This window comes from Nilaparvata lugens, chromosome X (genome assembly GCF_014356525.2).
Source record: "Nilaparvata lugens isolate BPH chromosome X, ASM1435652v1, whole genome shotgun sequence".
NCBI classification, from domain to species: domain Eukaryota; kingdom Metazoa; phylum Arthropoda; class Insecta; order Hemiptera; family Delphacidae; genus Nilaparvata; species Nilaparvata lugens.
The window spans coordinates 59,621,164-59,635,254 of record NC_052518.1 but is presented as its reverse complement, the minus strand read 5'-3'; the positions used below and the strand labels follow the sequence as shown (position 1 = coordinate 59,635,254).

Genomic DNA, 14,091 nt, shown 5'->3' with positions numbered 1-14,091 from the left:
TTGAGATCACATTCAATAACATAACAAGTTTCTGATTCACTCTCCAAATTTGTAAAGTCAAGAGCATGGATTTCTTCCTCTGAGAGAAACTTGAAATTTCCATAAGGTGAGAATTGATTCATAGAGTGGGCATACAAAGAATTACAATTCATATAAAGCGAATAGTTACTTGGTTTTGTGGGATCGTATGTGTCAGGGATGAGTTTGTTATTGGCTTTGCAATAGTGCTTGCCAATAAACAAAACACCACCGTGCATTCCTGATTCAAACATTAGATGAATATCGGGATCGGTAATCAATTGGATTTCAACCCTGGTGAACTTTAACGTACAATTCCAAGTGTAATGAGCAAGCAAAAGAAAATGAGTCACATCGAGGCCGTATGAGCTAAAAAGCATTGACCTCATTTCTTCGAAAACCTCAACTAATAGCATGATGTCTAGGCACAGATAGAAACCATGATACTCACTGAGAGATTTCAACTTGAATGTTGAGAACACTCTTTGTGCGTGCTCATATTCTTTGGGGGAGAGGGGTGTATCATTAAGATCATTATAAAAACATTCTATCAGCGGGAGAGAAGTCTCTGTGAATTTTTCAGGGCAAGATATGTACGAATAGGGATATACTTCTTTTTTTAACAAGAGTTGCCTATGTTCGAGATTGGGGTCAATAAATACTGAAAACAGACGTTTGAGCTTCAATTCCATATCTGTACTATCTACCAAGTTGCACACTAATACTTTCAAGGATTCATTCATAAATTTATATGAATCTAAAAACTTGATTTTTCCCACTGTCAATGTCAAAAATCTTTCTGATATATTGGCGATACAGGAAATTTCTTTTTTACATTTTTCAAGAGCTTTTAGAATAAAATTGCTGTCAAATCCGCTAAAATTATGGAAGTAACAGCTGATTGTATCATCAGTTCAAGTATTTAAATTACACTCTCAGGAGTATTAAAGGTCGTAAGTTGACTCCATTTAGGGAATCAAAAATACTTACACCTGCAAAAAAGAGATTGCAAATGAAGCTATTGTCAGTGAGAAAGCTGAACCAGCAGCTTCAACGAAAACTCATCAACATCTGCACATCAGGAGTACATACTACCAGACACTCCTCCCCCTCAACAAAGCACTTCTTTCCAATCTCACTGGGCAGCACGAGCTGCACAGCAGAAGATGAAGCTTCCAACCACCGCTACCACTGCTGCTACACCCGACTGCAATGAGTCACCACTGAAGAGCCGTGATATCTTTGTGGAGAGGGACTTGAACAGTGGAGAAATTATCGTTCCGGACACTCCACCATCATCCACATCTCATCCGGAGTGGGCACCGAGGCGTGTACCGCTCACCATGATCTCCAACAAGCAGCAGCAACAGGGGAAGAGAAAGCTGCGCTTTCTGGATGAGGAGGATGAGGAGACCATTTTTGTACCCTCAAAAGTTAGTTATTTCAAATATTATTAACTTGTAATGTGCACAGATAATTTTAAATCTTTATAAAACTATTATATGATGTCTTTAATTTGTTGAAAGCATGCTACTATCTGATAAAGTTCTTACTTTACTGAGAAAAACTAATTTCCAATAGATCTGTTCACATTACATGCATTCACATTGTGATATTAAATTATTTGAGTTCAGTTAAAAATTGAATAAGATGTATATTTGAATTCACGAATATGATGATGAATTTTATTATGATGATTACATTGAGATTGATATGTTCATTTGAATTGAGCAACTTCTATATTGTAATATGAAATGAAGAAATATAATTATTTGAAGTGATAAGGTTGAAAGCATGCTACTATCTGATAAATTTCTCACTTTTCTGAGAAAAACTAATTTCCAATAGATCTGTTTGCACAACTTCATATTATGCTAGGAAAATTAATGATCATTTTTAGTATATTAACTTCATTCAGATAATAGTTATTCGATGTGATGAATATTACAAGAGATTGCTTATTAATTTGAACTCTACATTTGATGGATGATTTTTGAGTTTGAATGATTTTTGTTGGATGAGTAACTTAATAAGTTACTAATCATAGATTTATTTTTATTTGACAGAAACAACATCCATATGAAGGTGAGAACTCCTTACTCACCCCACTGCTGCAACAAGCAGCTCAAGAGGAGGAGGAGGTGTTCGACTTCATTGGGCTTATAAATAAGCCCACACCCAAAACATGGATTCCCCTGAGGGAATTAGAGGAACACCTCCCTCACCCAATCCTCTCAGCAAGAGAAGAAACGAATAGACATGGGTGTAGAATATTACTAAAAATGGGCAAGGCCTCAACAAAAATTGAATGTGAAATATATATACTGCAAAGATTTGCAGTGATCATCCCTTCCACAAAAATTGAAAAATTCAATTAACAATGTAAAGAAATGTTTCTTGTAGTAAAACATATGACACTGAGGTGGAGTGATATTAAGATTATTAGAGCCTAATGCTCTAATAATCTCAATGTTATATCACCTCAATGTGATATGTTCTACAAGTAGTTTGTTGTAAATATTGTAGTAGTAGTAGTAAAATGTAGTAATAAATCGTAATTGCTTTGTAAAAATTGTTTTTAATTCTTACCTGTTTGTTGTGTCAAAGAAGTAAAAGATGTAGAATAGTACACTGTTCACACAAGAATAAATCCTCTTGTAACTGAGCAGTCAATGGTTGTATGGTTACAAGAGAACCTATTTTATAGTTGCTGATTGCGTGCACGTGCATGCACCACATGTTGGTCTCAAACTTGTTTTAGCATTCTCTCCCATCTGGTAGCGGCGCTCACTGTAAATAGCAATCTATTTTTATCAGTATGCTTACAACACTTGAAGGGAGAAGTTGTGCAAAGAAGATAATCATATGGAGAATAGTATTTGTTCTTCTCTTTATAATATGTTGTGTGAATATGCTATTACTTTTCCATATTGCTTTGTAAAAATATGATTCAATGCAAAATGATAGTAAGAGAATATTGGAATCTATACAAAATGAACAAAATAAGATTAGGGATTTGGAAACACCGCAATTGATGCAGGAATCTCTGGTAGTAAGAAATCATACATTATCTTATATCAAATCATGTGTCAATTCATCACATGCTTCTCTCGATGTTAGTCTTAGACATTGGTATAGATTTATGATTGATGAACGTTCAATTCTTTTCAATTTCTACAAAACTTACATCATACTTAACAAGTGTGTTAATAAGACACTTGATGATTGAAAATTGTATTCCCCATTGATTAAAACATACCGTTGCATGACGGGTATGACAGATACCTCTGAGGAGGTGCGGCAGGAGCGGGGTGGTGGGGGGTACATAGGATTGGTGCAGGGGAAGGGGGGGAAAAGTCGTAAAAAGCTTCCCAGTACATACAACTTCTATCTGCTTCTACACATTTTATCAACATGGAAATCTGTACACCGCTTAATAGACTGGAAAGATTGAATCAATCCAATCCATTGCTTTCAGAAAAATATCAGGATAATGTGCCAATGAAATTGTGTGATTTATACTTGGATTACAATCAAAAGTTCAGCAAGCTGATTGACGAATTTGAACAAATTGACCAAAACAATTCAATACCAGCACAAGTTTTAGAATTCACTGAGTTGACCACACAGTTTCAAGAAATATTGGACCAAATTAAATTAGTGGAAGCCAAGACCGCTCAAGTAAGTACCGCTACACGTTTTTCTGCAATCAATGCATTTGTAATAATTCATTTGATCAACTGTCACAATGTATATCGTAACTAGTGAGGGGAATTGAGTTTAGGGCTTGTTCTAAAGACGCTTGGTTATCTCTTGACGAGATCTCGGAGTCCAATCAGCAGACCAGCCGTTGGGCTACCGCTCAGCAGTGCCACGCATCCACACCCCTCCCTCTCGACAACTGAGGGAGGCTCGTGAAGGGCCAGTAGGAGCCCAGTCTAGTGCAGGTGTCCAGTGTGAGCGGTCGGCAGAGAGAGTGAAGGAAGCAGCGCACAGCTAGCAACAGAGTACAGCTCATATCCTGAGTGTACTCCAACTCCTTCGACTTCTAAGAGTTGTGTCTGAGGTTAACGGGAGTTAATCAAAGACACTGGAAGCTCCGAGATTCAGCACTCACATCGGGCAAGTGTTGTTCGACCACTTCAACGACTTTTGGCAGCAACCTGCCTGTTTCGACCAGTGGCGACAAGTCAGGTCTTGGCTAAAACCTGACTAGACCCTGGTACATCATCGTGAGGACCAGGAAAAGTAAGAGGACCTCGAGTAAGGCTCAGGGAGGCCTTTCTCGACCTCGAGACATGATCATGCTCCCAGGAAATAGCTGGTGCCCGGAGTTAGGGACCCGGTGACCAGGAGCAATGGCGAGTGTAAGGGACTTTCCTACCTTGCTATTCCCAATAGGAAAAGCAAGAGGACATCGAGTAAGGCTTGGGAAGGCCTTTCTCGACCCCGACACACGAACCTGAACCCAGGAAATAGCCGGTGCCCGAGGTTAGGGACCTGGTGACCAGCAGCGACGGCAAGTGTAAGGGACTTTCCCACCTTTCTATTTCCAATAAGAGGGTCCTAAAAGAGGGATGCATTTCTCCAAGGTACTCAAGATCCTGTTCCAACCCCCGACTCAAATGAGGGTGATTGACGGTCGCCCCACCAAGCCTCCCGTCCTCTGCTGCGGCCCACCTCAGATGCTGACTAAGTCTAGCCCGCCCAGAGCAACACTGGGAATTCTGGTGGAAGAAGGTGTGGGCAAAAATCTACTCAGAAGATTGGCGCCCAACGTGGGGCTAAAAGTAGGAGGTGAAGAACAGTGATGAGTGCTGGAGAGAGGATTAATTGCAGAGGTGAGGAAGGTGTCAAGGAGGATATAGGAGACGACAGCAGTGATCCAAGAGTGGCCTGGATGTACAGGCTTCACAGGGATGAAGCAGTGAATTTTTCGGCCACAGCAGGCCTACCTACAACTGGAACCATGGCAGAGCTCAGGAGAGCTCTTGTCAAAAACCACCTGAGGACAATGGTGGAGGCCGCCGGTCTAAACAGGATCGGTGGCAGAGCTGGCACAGGTCAGAAAGAGGAAGGAACTGCAGCCTTGTGGCCACCAGTCACAGAGGCCACTGCATCTTTCAGACTGGAAGAAATACCCAAGGAGACATCTCCAGAGTTTGATGGTGACTCCAGCAAATCCTGGGTGTACAGAGTGCACGATCAGGGCTTTATTGATCTACTACTCAACTCAGTGCTGCCAGATGGCACAAGTACAAGCCTGAGGAGGGCTCTACTGGAGCAACGACAGCAGATTGTTGAAAGACTCCACCCCACGTTGTTTGTGGACTCGGTGGTGGTACTAGTGAGGTTTGAGGTCGTACTTGTGTGTCGATTCAGTCGAAGTTGGATCCTACCGTCAAGTTTTCGATGGATGCCACAGTGGTAGATAAAATCATCAACAAGTTGCCTTCTTGTGAAATTGACAGATCCAAACTTCATCATCTTGAAAATCTCACACTGACTGTCGACAAATTCTACCTTCCTAGTAGAATAGATGGCATCATTGGTGCAGAGTTAGTTCTTCACTTGCTACATGGGAGTCCTAGTACAGGTGAATTGCACGAATTGATGACTGTTAATAGTGTCTTTGGTCACATTCTGATGGGGAGAGCGCCGATTCTCACTTCAACAACGAATGTGTCGAATTGTTTTACAGCCATCTGTAGTCCATTTGTTAGTAGTCCATCGTTGGATAGTTTTGTGGAACGTTTTTGGGAGTAGGAATCGTGCCCTGCACCAAGCTGTCAACTGAAACCGGAAGAGTTGGAGTGTGAGGTAAATTTTCGTAAGTCTGTACATCGTGTGAATTCTGGTCGTTTTGTTGTTGCCTTGTCATTTGCGGAGCCGCCCAGCAGCTTGGGAGATTTGTATGCTGTCGCCAAATGCAGACTGCTGACTTTGGAGAGACGACTAGAGCTTGACAGCAATATTCGTATTTCATATCATGAAATATTGATCGATTACCTACGTCAGGGTCACATGTCGTTTGTAGCAGATCAGACAGACCGAGGTGGTTACTACATACCCCATCACACCATCGTGAAAGCAAGCAGCACTACCACACCCATCCGAATTGTATTTGATGCTGGTTCCAGAACATCATCTGGTTTGTCATTGAACCAGGTTCTTCATGCCGGTCCCCAATTGCAGACTAACATTTTTGTTTTGTTAGTTAATTTTTGTTTGTTCCCAATCGCACTAACTGCTGACATTAAACAAATGTATCGACAGATATTAGTGGAGGATTCCTGCCGTCATTATCAGCGTGTATTGTGGAGATTTTCGCTGGAGGATCCAATCGAAATTTATCAGCTCAATTGTGTTGTTTTTGGTGTTTCAAGCTCTCCATATTTGGCGCTTCGCACCATCCACCAGCTTGTAGAGGCAGATGGAAATCGTTTTCCAGCAGCCAAGGCGAGAATACCAAGAGAAATGTTCATGGACGACTTAGTCACATCTTTTGCCACAGAGTAAGAGGCCGCGAAGCTGTATTGTTCGTCCAAGCAGCTGTTTGAGGGAGGAGGTTTCTCGCTCACAAATTGGACTTCAAATTCACCATAAATGTTGGAGAAATTATTGGAGGAAGAGAAATCGTTCCTGTACAAGGATTTCGAAGCAGACAACTCCTTGGCTATCTTGGGATTGAATTGGCAACCTAGTAGGCTACTGATCTGTTTCAGTTTTCAGTCAAGAGTGGTGAGGTCGTTGCTACTAAGTGTTCTATTCTGTCAGTTATGGATCATATCTATGATCCACTTGGTCTCTTGTCACCGTTTACATCATTCCTAAAGTGTCTTGTCCAGAAACTGTGAAAATTAGGAGTGGATTGGGACGAGAAGCCGCCTGAGTCTATATGCACTCTTTGGGAGAATTTTCGAAAAGAGTTGCCTCTATTGTTGAAATTTACTGTTCCACGTCATGTTGGTTCATTTCAGGATTCTCACATCAGTTTGATTGGTTTTTGTGATGCATCATTGTCTGGTTTTGGTGCAGTTATTTATGTGAAGTTGCAGAATGAGAGCGAGGAGCCAAGAGTTGTATTATTGTGTTCAAAGTCCAAGGTAGCAGCACCATCTAAAGTTGTTTCAATACCTCGTTTGGAGTTGTGTGCGGCACTCTTGTTGGCAGAACTCATGAATTCAGTAGTCACTATTATTAGTGAACGTTGTCATGTGTCTCGAATTGTTGCACTCTCTGATTCTACAGTCAACTTGTGTTGGATTAATTCTCCATCCATGAAATGGCAAACTTTTGTTGGTAATCGCATCACAAAAATACAGGATTCTTGTATACAGGGGTGGATGCATGTTGCCGGAATTGAAAATCCCGCTGACTGTTTGTCTAGAGTTTTATCACCAGTTGAGCTTGTGAACATTCTGTTGTGGCTCTCAGGTCCATCATGGATAGCAGAGGACGAATGCAATTGACCCGTCTGAACTCAAATGGAAGAGATAGTGGATCCACCGAAGGCGAAAAAACCGTCAGTGTTGACAGTCACAGAATCTCCTGATTGTAACAACAATGCGATATATTCATTGATCGTTCGGATTATGGTCGTCTTTTGAGAATTGTAATTCTTGTTCTCAAATTCTTACGAATCTTACCCCAATCAGAAGAATCAGATTTCGATGTTGCTGAAAGGTATCTATGTAAAGTGGTACAGAAGATACATTTTTCATCTGAATTTGTGCAATTAGAGAAGGGAGAAGAATTTCTATGCGTCTATGTCACCTGTCTCCATTCATTGATAAAGGTGTGATTCACATCGGCGGTTGTTTGTCTCATGCTGGACTTGAATTTGAGACTTGTCATCAGATGATCTTACCAAAATCTGACGCTTTTGTATCGATGTTGATTGATTATCATGACAAGAAGAATTGTCATGCTGGACCTTTGTTATTGTTGTCCTTGATCAGACAGAAATTCTGGATTCTGTCTGCTCGCTCTATTATTTGTATTTGTGTCTTTAAGTATAATCGTTGTTTCCGTATTCAACCTAGTAACAAAATTATATCCACTTCCAACTTAATAGTTGTTGTGATTGCTGCATTTTTTCTTTTGTGTTGTTTTTAGGTGTTGGTGTTTTGTTCTTTTTGGCATGTCTGGATTTCTCCTTTCCTTGGTTTTTTCAGTTTTGTAACTTGGCTGGAAATTAGTTTTTCAGAGGCAGGGGTATGTTCTGGCCAGAGAACTCGAATTGTAGTGCCAGAATGCCAGACTGTAGTTCTGCCAATAGCAGGCTTGTGTTTGCGCCGGCGAAGACCGTCCTGCTTGCTTGGCATTGTGGATGTTTTTTGTAAGTCTTGTCTGTCTTGTTTCGTTGGCCCGTTCTTTTGCAAGAACAAATTTGTGTTTGTTTGTCATGTAATTTTCGATCGGAAATTTCTTGTAAATTGTTTGAGTGTCGTGGGTGTGAATTATGAATATAACAGCGTAAATAGTATTGAATTGAATTAATTTGAGTCAGATTTGAATTTATAAAGAATCCAGTTTGAGCTTTGTTCGAAACACAGTGTATAACCTGCAAGTTGAATGCAGAATAAACAAGAAGGCAGCCCGTAAGCAATAACCTGTCTATTCCCAGATTTTGTCCCACCCTGAACCTGACCAAAACACCCAATAAAGGCTTCGAAGGACAAGTAGTCAAGATTGGAATAAATTTGGTGAGTTTTTGCTCTTTTTTATTGTTCATTAATGCAGAGTTTAACTGTACAAATAACCTGGCTCAAATTGAAGATTAAATTTTGCCCCTTGTTTGTAATGGATTATTCAAATAGTAAATTACAGTCTTCTGGTAGCTCTAGCCTGAGCTTTGTTCAGAACAGTGAATTAATCAGCAGATGTTATCTGTTATAATAAACACACTGTCATTTATATCCAATAGATGGTTACTTTGCATAAGTAAATCATGTGATTGATTTCATTATTGAAATGAACAGTGAGAAGTGAAATATTGAGTTGAAATTTATAGTTCTGATTTTATTATTGTGATATAGTGAGAAGGCTGTGATCCTCATAACATATCAAAAATGAATTATTATATCCACCACATTTAATTGTGATATAAAATCGAAATATGTGGTGTAACATCACAACTAGTGGCTTCATGTCAACCATATAATTCAGTATTCTTCATCATATTGTCATCTCTCATCTTTTATTGTGAACAATGAGTTGCTGATACACTGAACTAACTGAGGGTATCCATCACTCTGACACTTGGTTATTTTCCTGGACTCCAATTCACCTCTATCAACTTCTGCCTTCTGTGAAGTGTTACATTGTTGTGTATCACGTTTCTTCTTGAGGACGGGGACTGCAACTTGAGTCTACTTCCTCGACGAGCTCCTGGGAGTATTGTAGCTGTATCTCAGCTGACTATTGCTGAGACCACGACGAGTTCCTGGTCGTGTTGGAGATTCATCCCAGCTTTCTGATGCTAGAAGTTGAGGCAGTGCAAGAGCACGGCCATGCAGGGTGAAAGCCTGGCCATAGCAGTGCGTAAGCACGGCGGAGTAGGGCAGTGCAAAAGCCCGGCCATAGCAGTGCGCAAGCACGGCTCCTCGCGGGGCGAGAGCCCGGCATGCAGTGCAAAAGCATGGCTCCCCGCAGGGCGAAAGCCCGGCAAAGGTAGTGCGCGAGCTTGACCTCAGCAGTGTGGAAACACTGCAGCCAGATTGCTAACTCGTCCGAACGTTGTGTGCAAACATAACACATCGGACTGTGTGTGTCTGGATTGTCATCAAGCAGATGCACACCTTTGCGGTGCGGAAGCACAGCGGCAGTGCAAAAGCACGGCACGCAGTGCGAAAGCATGGCATGCAGTGCAAAAGCACAGCCCCGCAGTGCGAGAGCACGGCTTTGTGTTTTGTGTTACCCTTTATCCTGCAGTGCGCAAGCACGGCCTGTCCGGATGGGGCAAAAATCCTTGTGCCTTGCTGTGTGCAAACACAGCCATCCAGCAGGGTGCAAGCTCTGTTTCCTAGTGTAAAAGCAGGGGCCAGTCTTCCTGCAAGTCAGCTGATGTGGACACATCGCGATGGCTTGAGTAAGAACTCAGTCAGAGGTGCTTTTCACCTTTTATGTTTCTGTATTTTTGTGTTTCTGTGTTCTGTGTTACCCTTTATCCAGCAGTGCGCAAGCATGGCTTTTCCAGATGGGGCGAAAATCCTTGTGCCTTGCTGTGTGCTAACACAGCCCTCCAGCAGGGTGCAAGCTCTGTTTCCTAGTGTAAAAGCAGGGGCCAGTTTTCCTGCAAGTCAGCGGATGTGGACACACCACGACGGCTTGAGTAAGAACTCAGTCAGAGGTGCTTTTCATCTTTTATGTTTCTGTGTTTTTGTGCCCTCTGTTACTCTGTGTTCCGCAGTGCAGAAGCACAGCATCTCCTTGCAGTGCGGAAGCATGGCATCTCTATATCCTGCAGTGCGGAAGCACGGCGTCCTTTAGCAGTGCGGAAGCACAGCGCCTCTTGCAGTGCTGAAGCACGGCGTTCCCCTTGCAGTGCGGAAGCACAGCGTCTCCTTGCAGTGCAGAAGCACGGCATCTCTATACCTGCAGTGCGGAAGCACGGCGTCCTTCAGCAGTGTGGAAGCACTGCGTCCTTCAGCAGTGTGGAAGCACGGTGCCTCTTGCAGTGCAACATAAACGCTCTTTACCATGGGATATCTACTTATGCTATTGTTTCTCTATGCTATTACTTAGTAATAGCTTTCTACTAATAGTAGGTATTGGTATTATATCCTCAATAACGTATGTCGTCAAATCACGTTATAGCTTTCGTTCAATAACTGCAAATATACAGGTTAATCAAGTTGGAAATTGTATAAATTCGATTTGTATACAATGATTGAATAGTTTATGATAAGAAAAGTTGTACATACAGCTGATATTTTCAAATATCGATATATCTAAAAGTGAAATGGCACTCACTCACTGACTGACTGACTCACTCACTCACTCACTCGCAGAACTAAAAATCTACCAAACCAAAAACGTTCTAATTTGGTAGGTATGTTCAGTTGGCCCTTTAGAGGCGCACTAAGAAATCTTTTGACATTATTTTAACTCTAAGGGTGGTTTTTAAGGGTTTAAAGTTCGTCTTTTAGCATGTATATTCTCTTAATTATAATTGAAAAAAGGCCATACCATATGTTAATATAGATTACCATATCCGTTTAGCCAGACGTTTAGGCTGGACCCCCGACTGGATCGTCCTAACATATGATAAAAATGCCCAAATGAAAAATGCAGGCGAGCGAAGCGAGCCTGCTGATCTAATTCTTGGACGATTCAGTCGGGGGTCCAGATGGATATGGCGAGCGAAGCAAGCCTGACGGCTAGTTTTTTGTATATAATTTGTATATAATATAGTGAAATAAGAGCGATATTGTCAGTTCCGCATGATTTATTGGTCATAATTATTGGTTTAGTTAATTCGTTCAAAAAAATTATGTGGAACTGACAACATCGCTTTCATTTCACCTTGATATGGAGAAATTCCACAATATCTCTGTTCATACAGTAAAGTTGAAAAAATATTATTATCTTGATTTAATTTTAATTCCAACTATATTGAGTTTTTTCATATACCTTTATGTCTATAAGGTGTGTGGTCAACGTTTTTAATCCATGTTCTTAATTTTTAATGTTATTACAACTGTTTATTTTATAAGAACTAAAAAGGACAAACAAAAAACCAATAGATGTGATAATTTTCAATGATTAAAAATGAGAAAATGGGATTGATGGGCTCCCTGATTGCCATACTTCGGCAAGTTCGAGGATCCAGTATCTCTGGCAAAAAGGCGTGATGGTAGAAATAAATATTAACTTTTTGTCCATCTTCTCGGTCCAAAACGTGTCATACCTCTCGATCTTTTCAATATGGATGTCTTTCTTTGTCCATACTACAAAATAACAGATTTTTTCTCAGCTACATCTCGTAGTTGCCCTTGCACCTCAAAAATCAAGAAACAGCCCAACTTAGAAAATTCCAAACATTGTTAGGTAAACGTGCACGTATGAAACTATTTATCATCCTATGGTATCATGTGGGGCCACTAATTTTTTTAATGAATCAGCCAGTACCTTATTGAATCTTGTTATTTAGGCTTGCTCAACATTTTTCGAAAAATACTGTCACTTTCAAATGTCAATTCAATGAATTAAACCATAGAAGTAGGGGTAAAGTGAGACTTCTGTCTCAAAGCTGCCCCAAAGCTGCCCCAAACCTGGCTCAAAGCTGCCCCCAAATCTGCCCCAAATCTGATTCTTGGTTCTAACCTTGCCCAACCCAATGTAATCTGATCTAACCTAACCTAGCCATACCCCTAATCTCACAATAAACCTCAAATGAAGATTTCACACTTTTTTGGAAAAAAAAAAACTAGATCCAGCTTTTTTTTATTTCTTGAATAACTAAGAAACCAATAATTTTACAAAAAATCTACAAGAGTAACTTTTTCCAGTAAATCTAATAACGAATCCATTGACACCCCATTTGTCAAGATTGAACAAAAAATAAGGAACTCATGGGAAAACTAGATCCAGCTTTTTTTTTATTTCTTGAATAACTAATAAACCGTTAATTTTACAAAAAATCTACAAGAGTAACTTTTTCCAGTAAATCTAATAACGAATCCATTGACACCCCATTTGTCAAGATTGAACAGAAAATAAGGATCTCATGGGAAAACTAGATCCATCTTTTTTTATTTCTTGAATAACTAAGAAACCGTTAATTTTACAAAAAATCTACAGAAGTAACTTTTTCCAGTAAATCTAATAACGAATACATTGACACCCCATTTGTCAAGATTGAACAAAAAATAAGGATCACATGGGAAAACTAGATCCAGCTTTTTTTTATTTCTTGAATAACTAAGAAACCGTTAATTTTACAAAAAATCTACAAGAGTAACTTTTTCCAGTAAATCTAATAACGAATCCATTGACACCCCATTTGTCAAGATTGAACAGAAAATAAGGATCTCATGGGAAAACTAGATCCAGTTTTTTTATTTCTTGAATAACTAAGAAACCAATAATTTTACAAAAAATCTACAAGAGTAACTTTTTCCAGTAAATCTAATAACGAATCCATTGACACCCCATTTGTCAAGATTGAACAAAAAATAAGGATCAGTCCACATTCAGATGAGGGGCTCAAAGCTGCCCCCAAATCTGCCCCCCCCAAAGCTGATTCTTGGTTCTAATCCAATGTAATCTGAACTAACTTAAGCTAGCCATACCCCTAATCTCACAATAAACCTCAAATGAAGATTTCACACTTTTTTGGAAAAACTAGATCCAATTTCTTGAATAACTAAGAAACCGTTAATTTTACAAAAAATCTACAAGAGTAACTTTTTTCAGTAAATCTAATAACGAATCCATTGACTCCCCATTTGTCAAGATTGAACAAAAAATAAGGATCTCATGGGAAAACTAGATCCATCTTTTTTTATTTCTTGAATAACTAAGAAACCGTTAATTTTACAAAAAATCTACAGAAGTAACTTTTTCCAGTAAATCTAATAACGAATACATTGACACCCCATTTGTCAAGATTGAACAAAAAATAAGGATCAGTCCACATTCAGATGAGGGGCCCAAAGCTGCCCCCCCAAATCTGCCCCCCAAAGCTGATTCTTGGTTCTAATCCAATGTAATCTGAACTAACTTAAGCTAGCCATACCCCTAATCTCACAATAAACCTCAAATGAAGATTTCCCACTTTTTTGGAAAAACTAGATCCAATTTCTTGAATAACTAAGAAACCATTCATTTTACAAAAAAATTACAAGAATAACTTTTTCCAGTAAATCTAATAACGAATCCATTGACACCTCATTTGTCAAGATTGAACAAAAAATAAGGATTAGATTATGATTTCACTTTTTGCTGTAGGCTAGACATTTTTGTGTTGAGACAGAAAGTTGTTTGACCTCCACAACATGTAAACAGTTTCTTCGGTTATAGTAAAGTGAAAGTGGCTCAAACAGCTTTCAGTTTCTCCAGTGTGAG

At 39.9% G+C, this 14,091-nt stretch overlaps 1 protein-coding gene across 1 annotated transcript; it reads left to right on the top strand.

Moving 5' to 3' along the window:
- The first annotated feature begins 1,184 nt into the window (after positions 1 to 1,184).
- On the top strand, positions 1,185 to 2,396 carry LOC120354633. Its single transcript, XM_039442000.1, has 2 exons — positions 1,185 to 1,451; positions 2,085 to 2,396. The coding sequence occupies exons 1-2, from the start codon at positions 1,185 to 1,187 to the stop codon at positions 2,394 to 2,396; spliced, it is 579 nt and encodes a 192-aa protein (XP_039297934.1).
- The last annotated feature ends 11,695 nt before the right edge of the window (positions 2,397 to 14,091 follow it).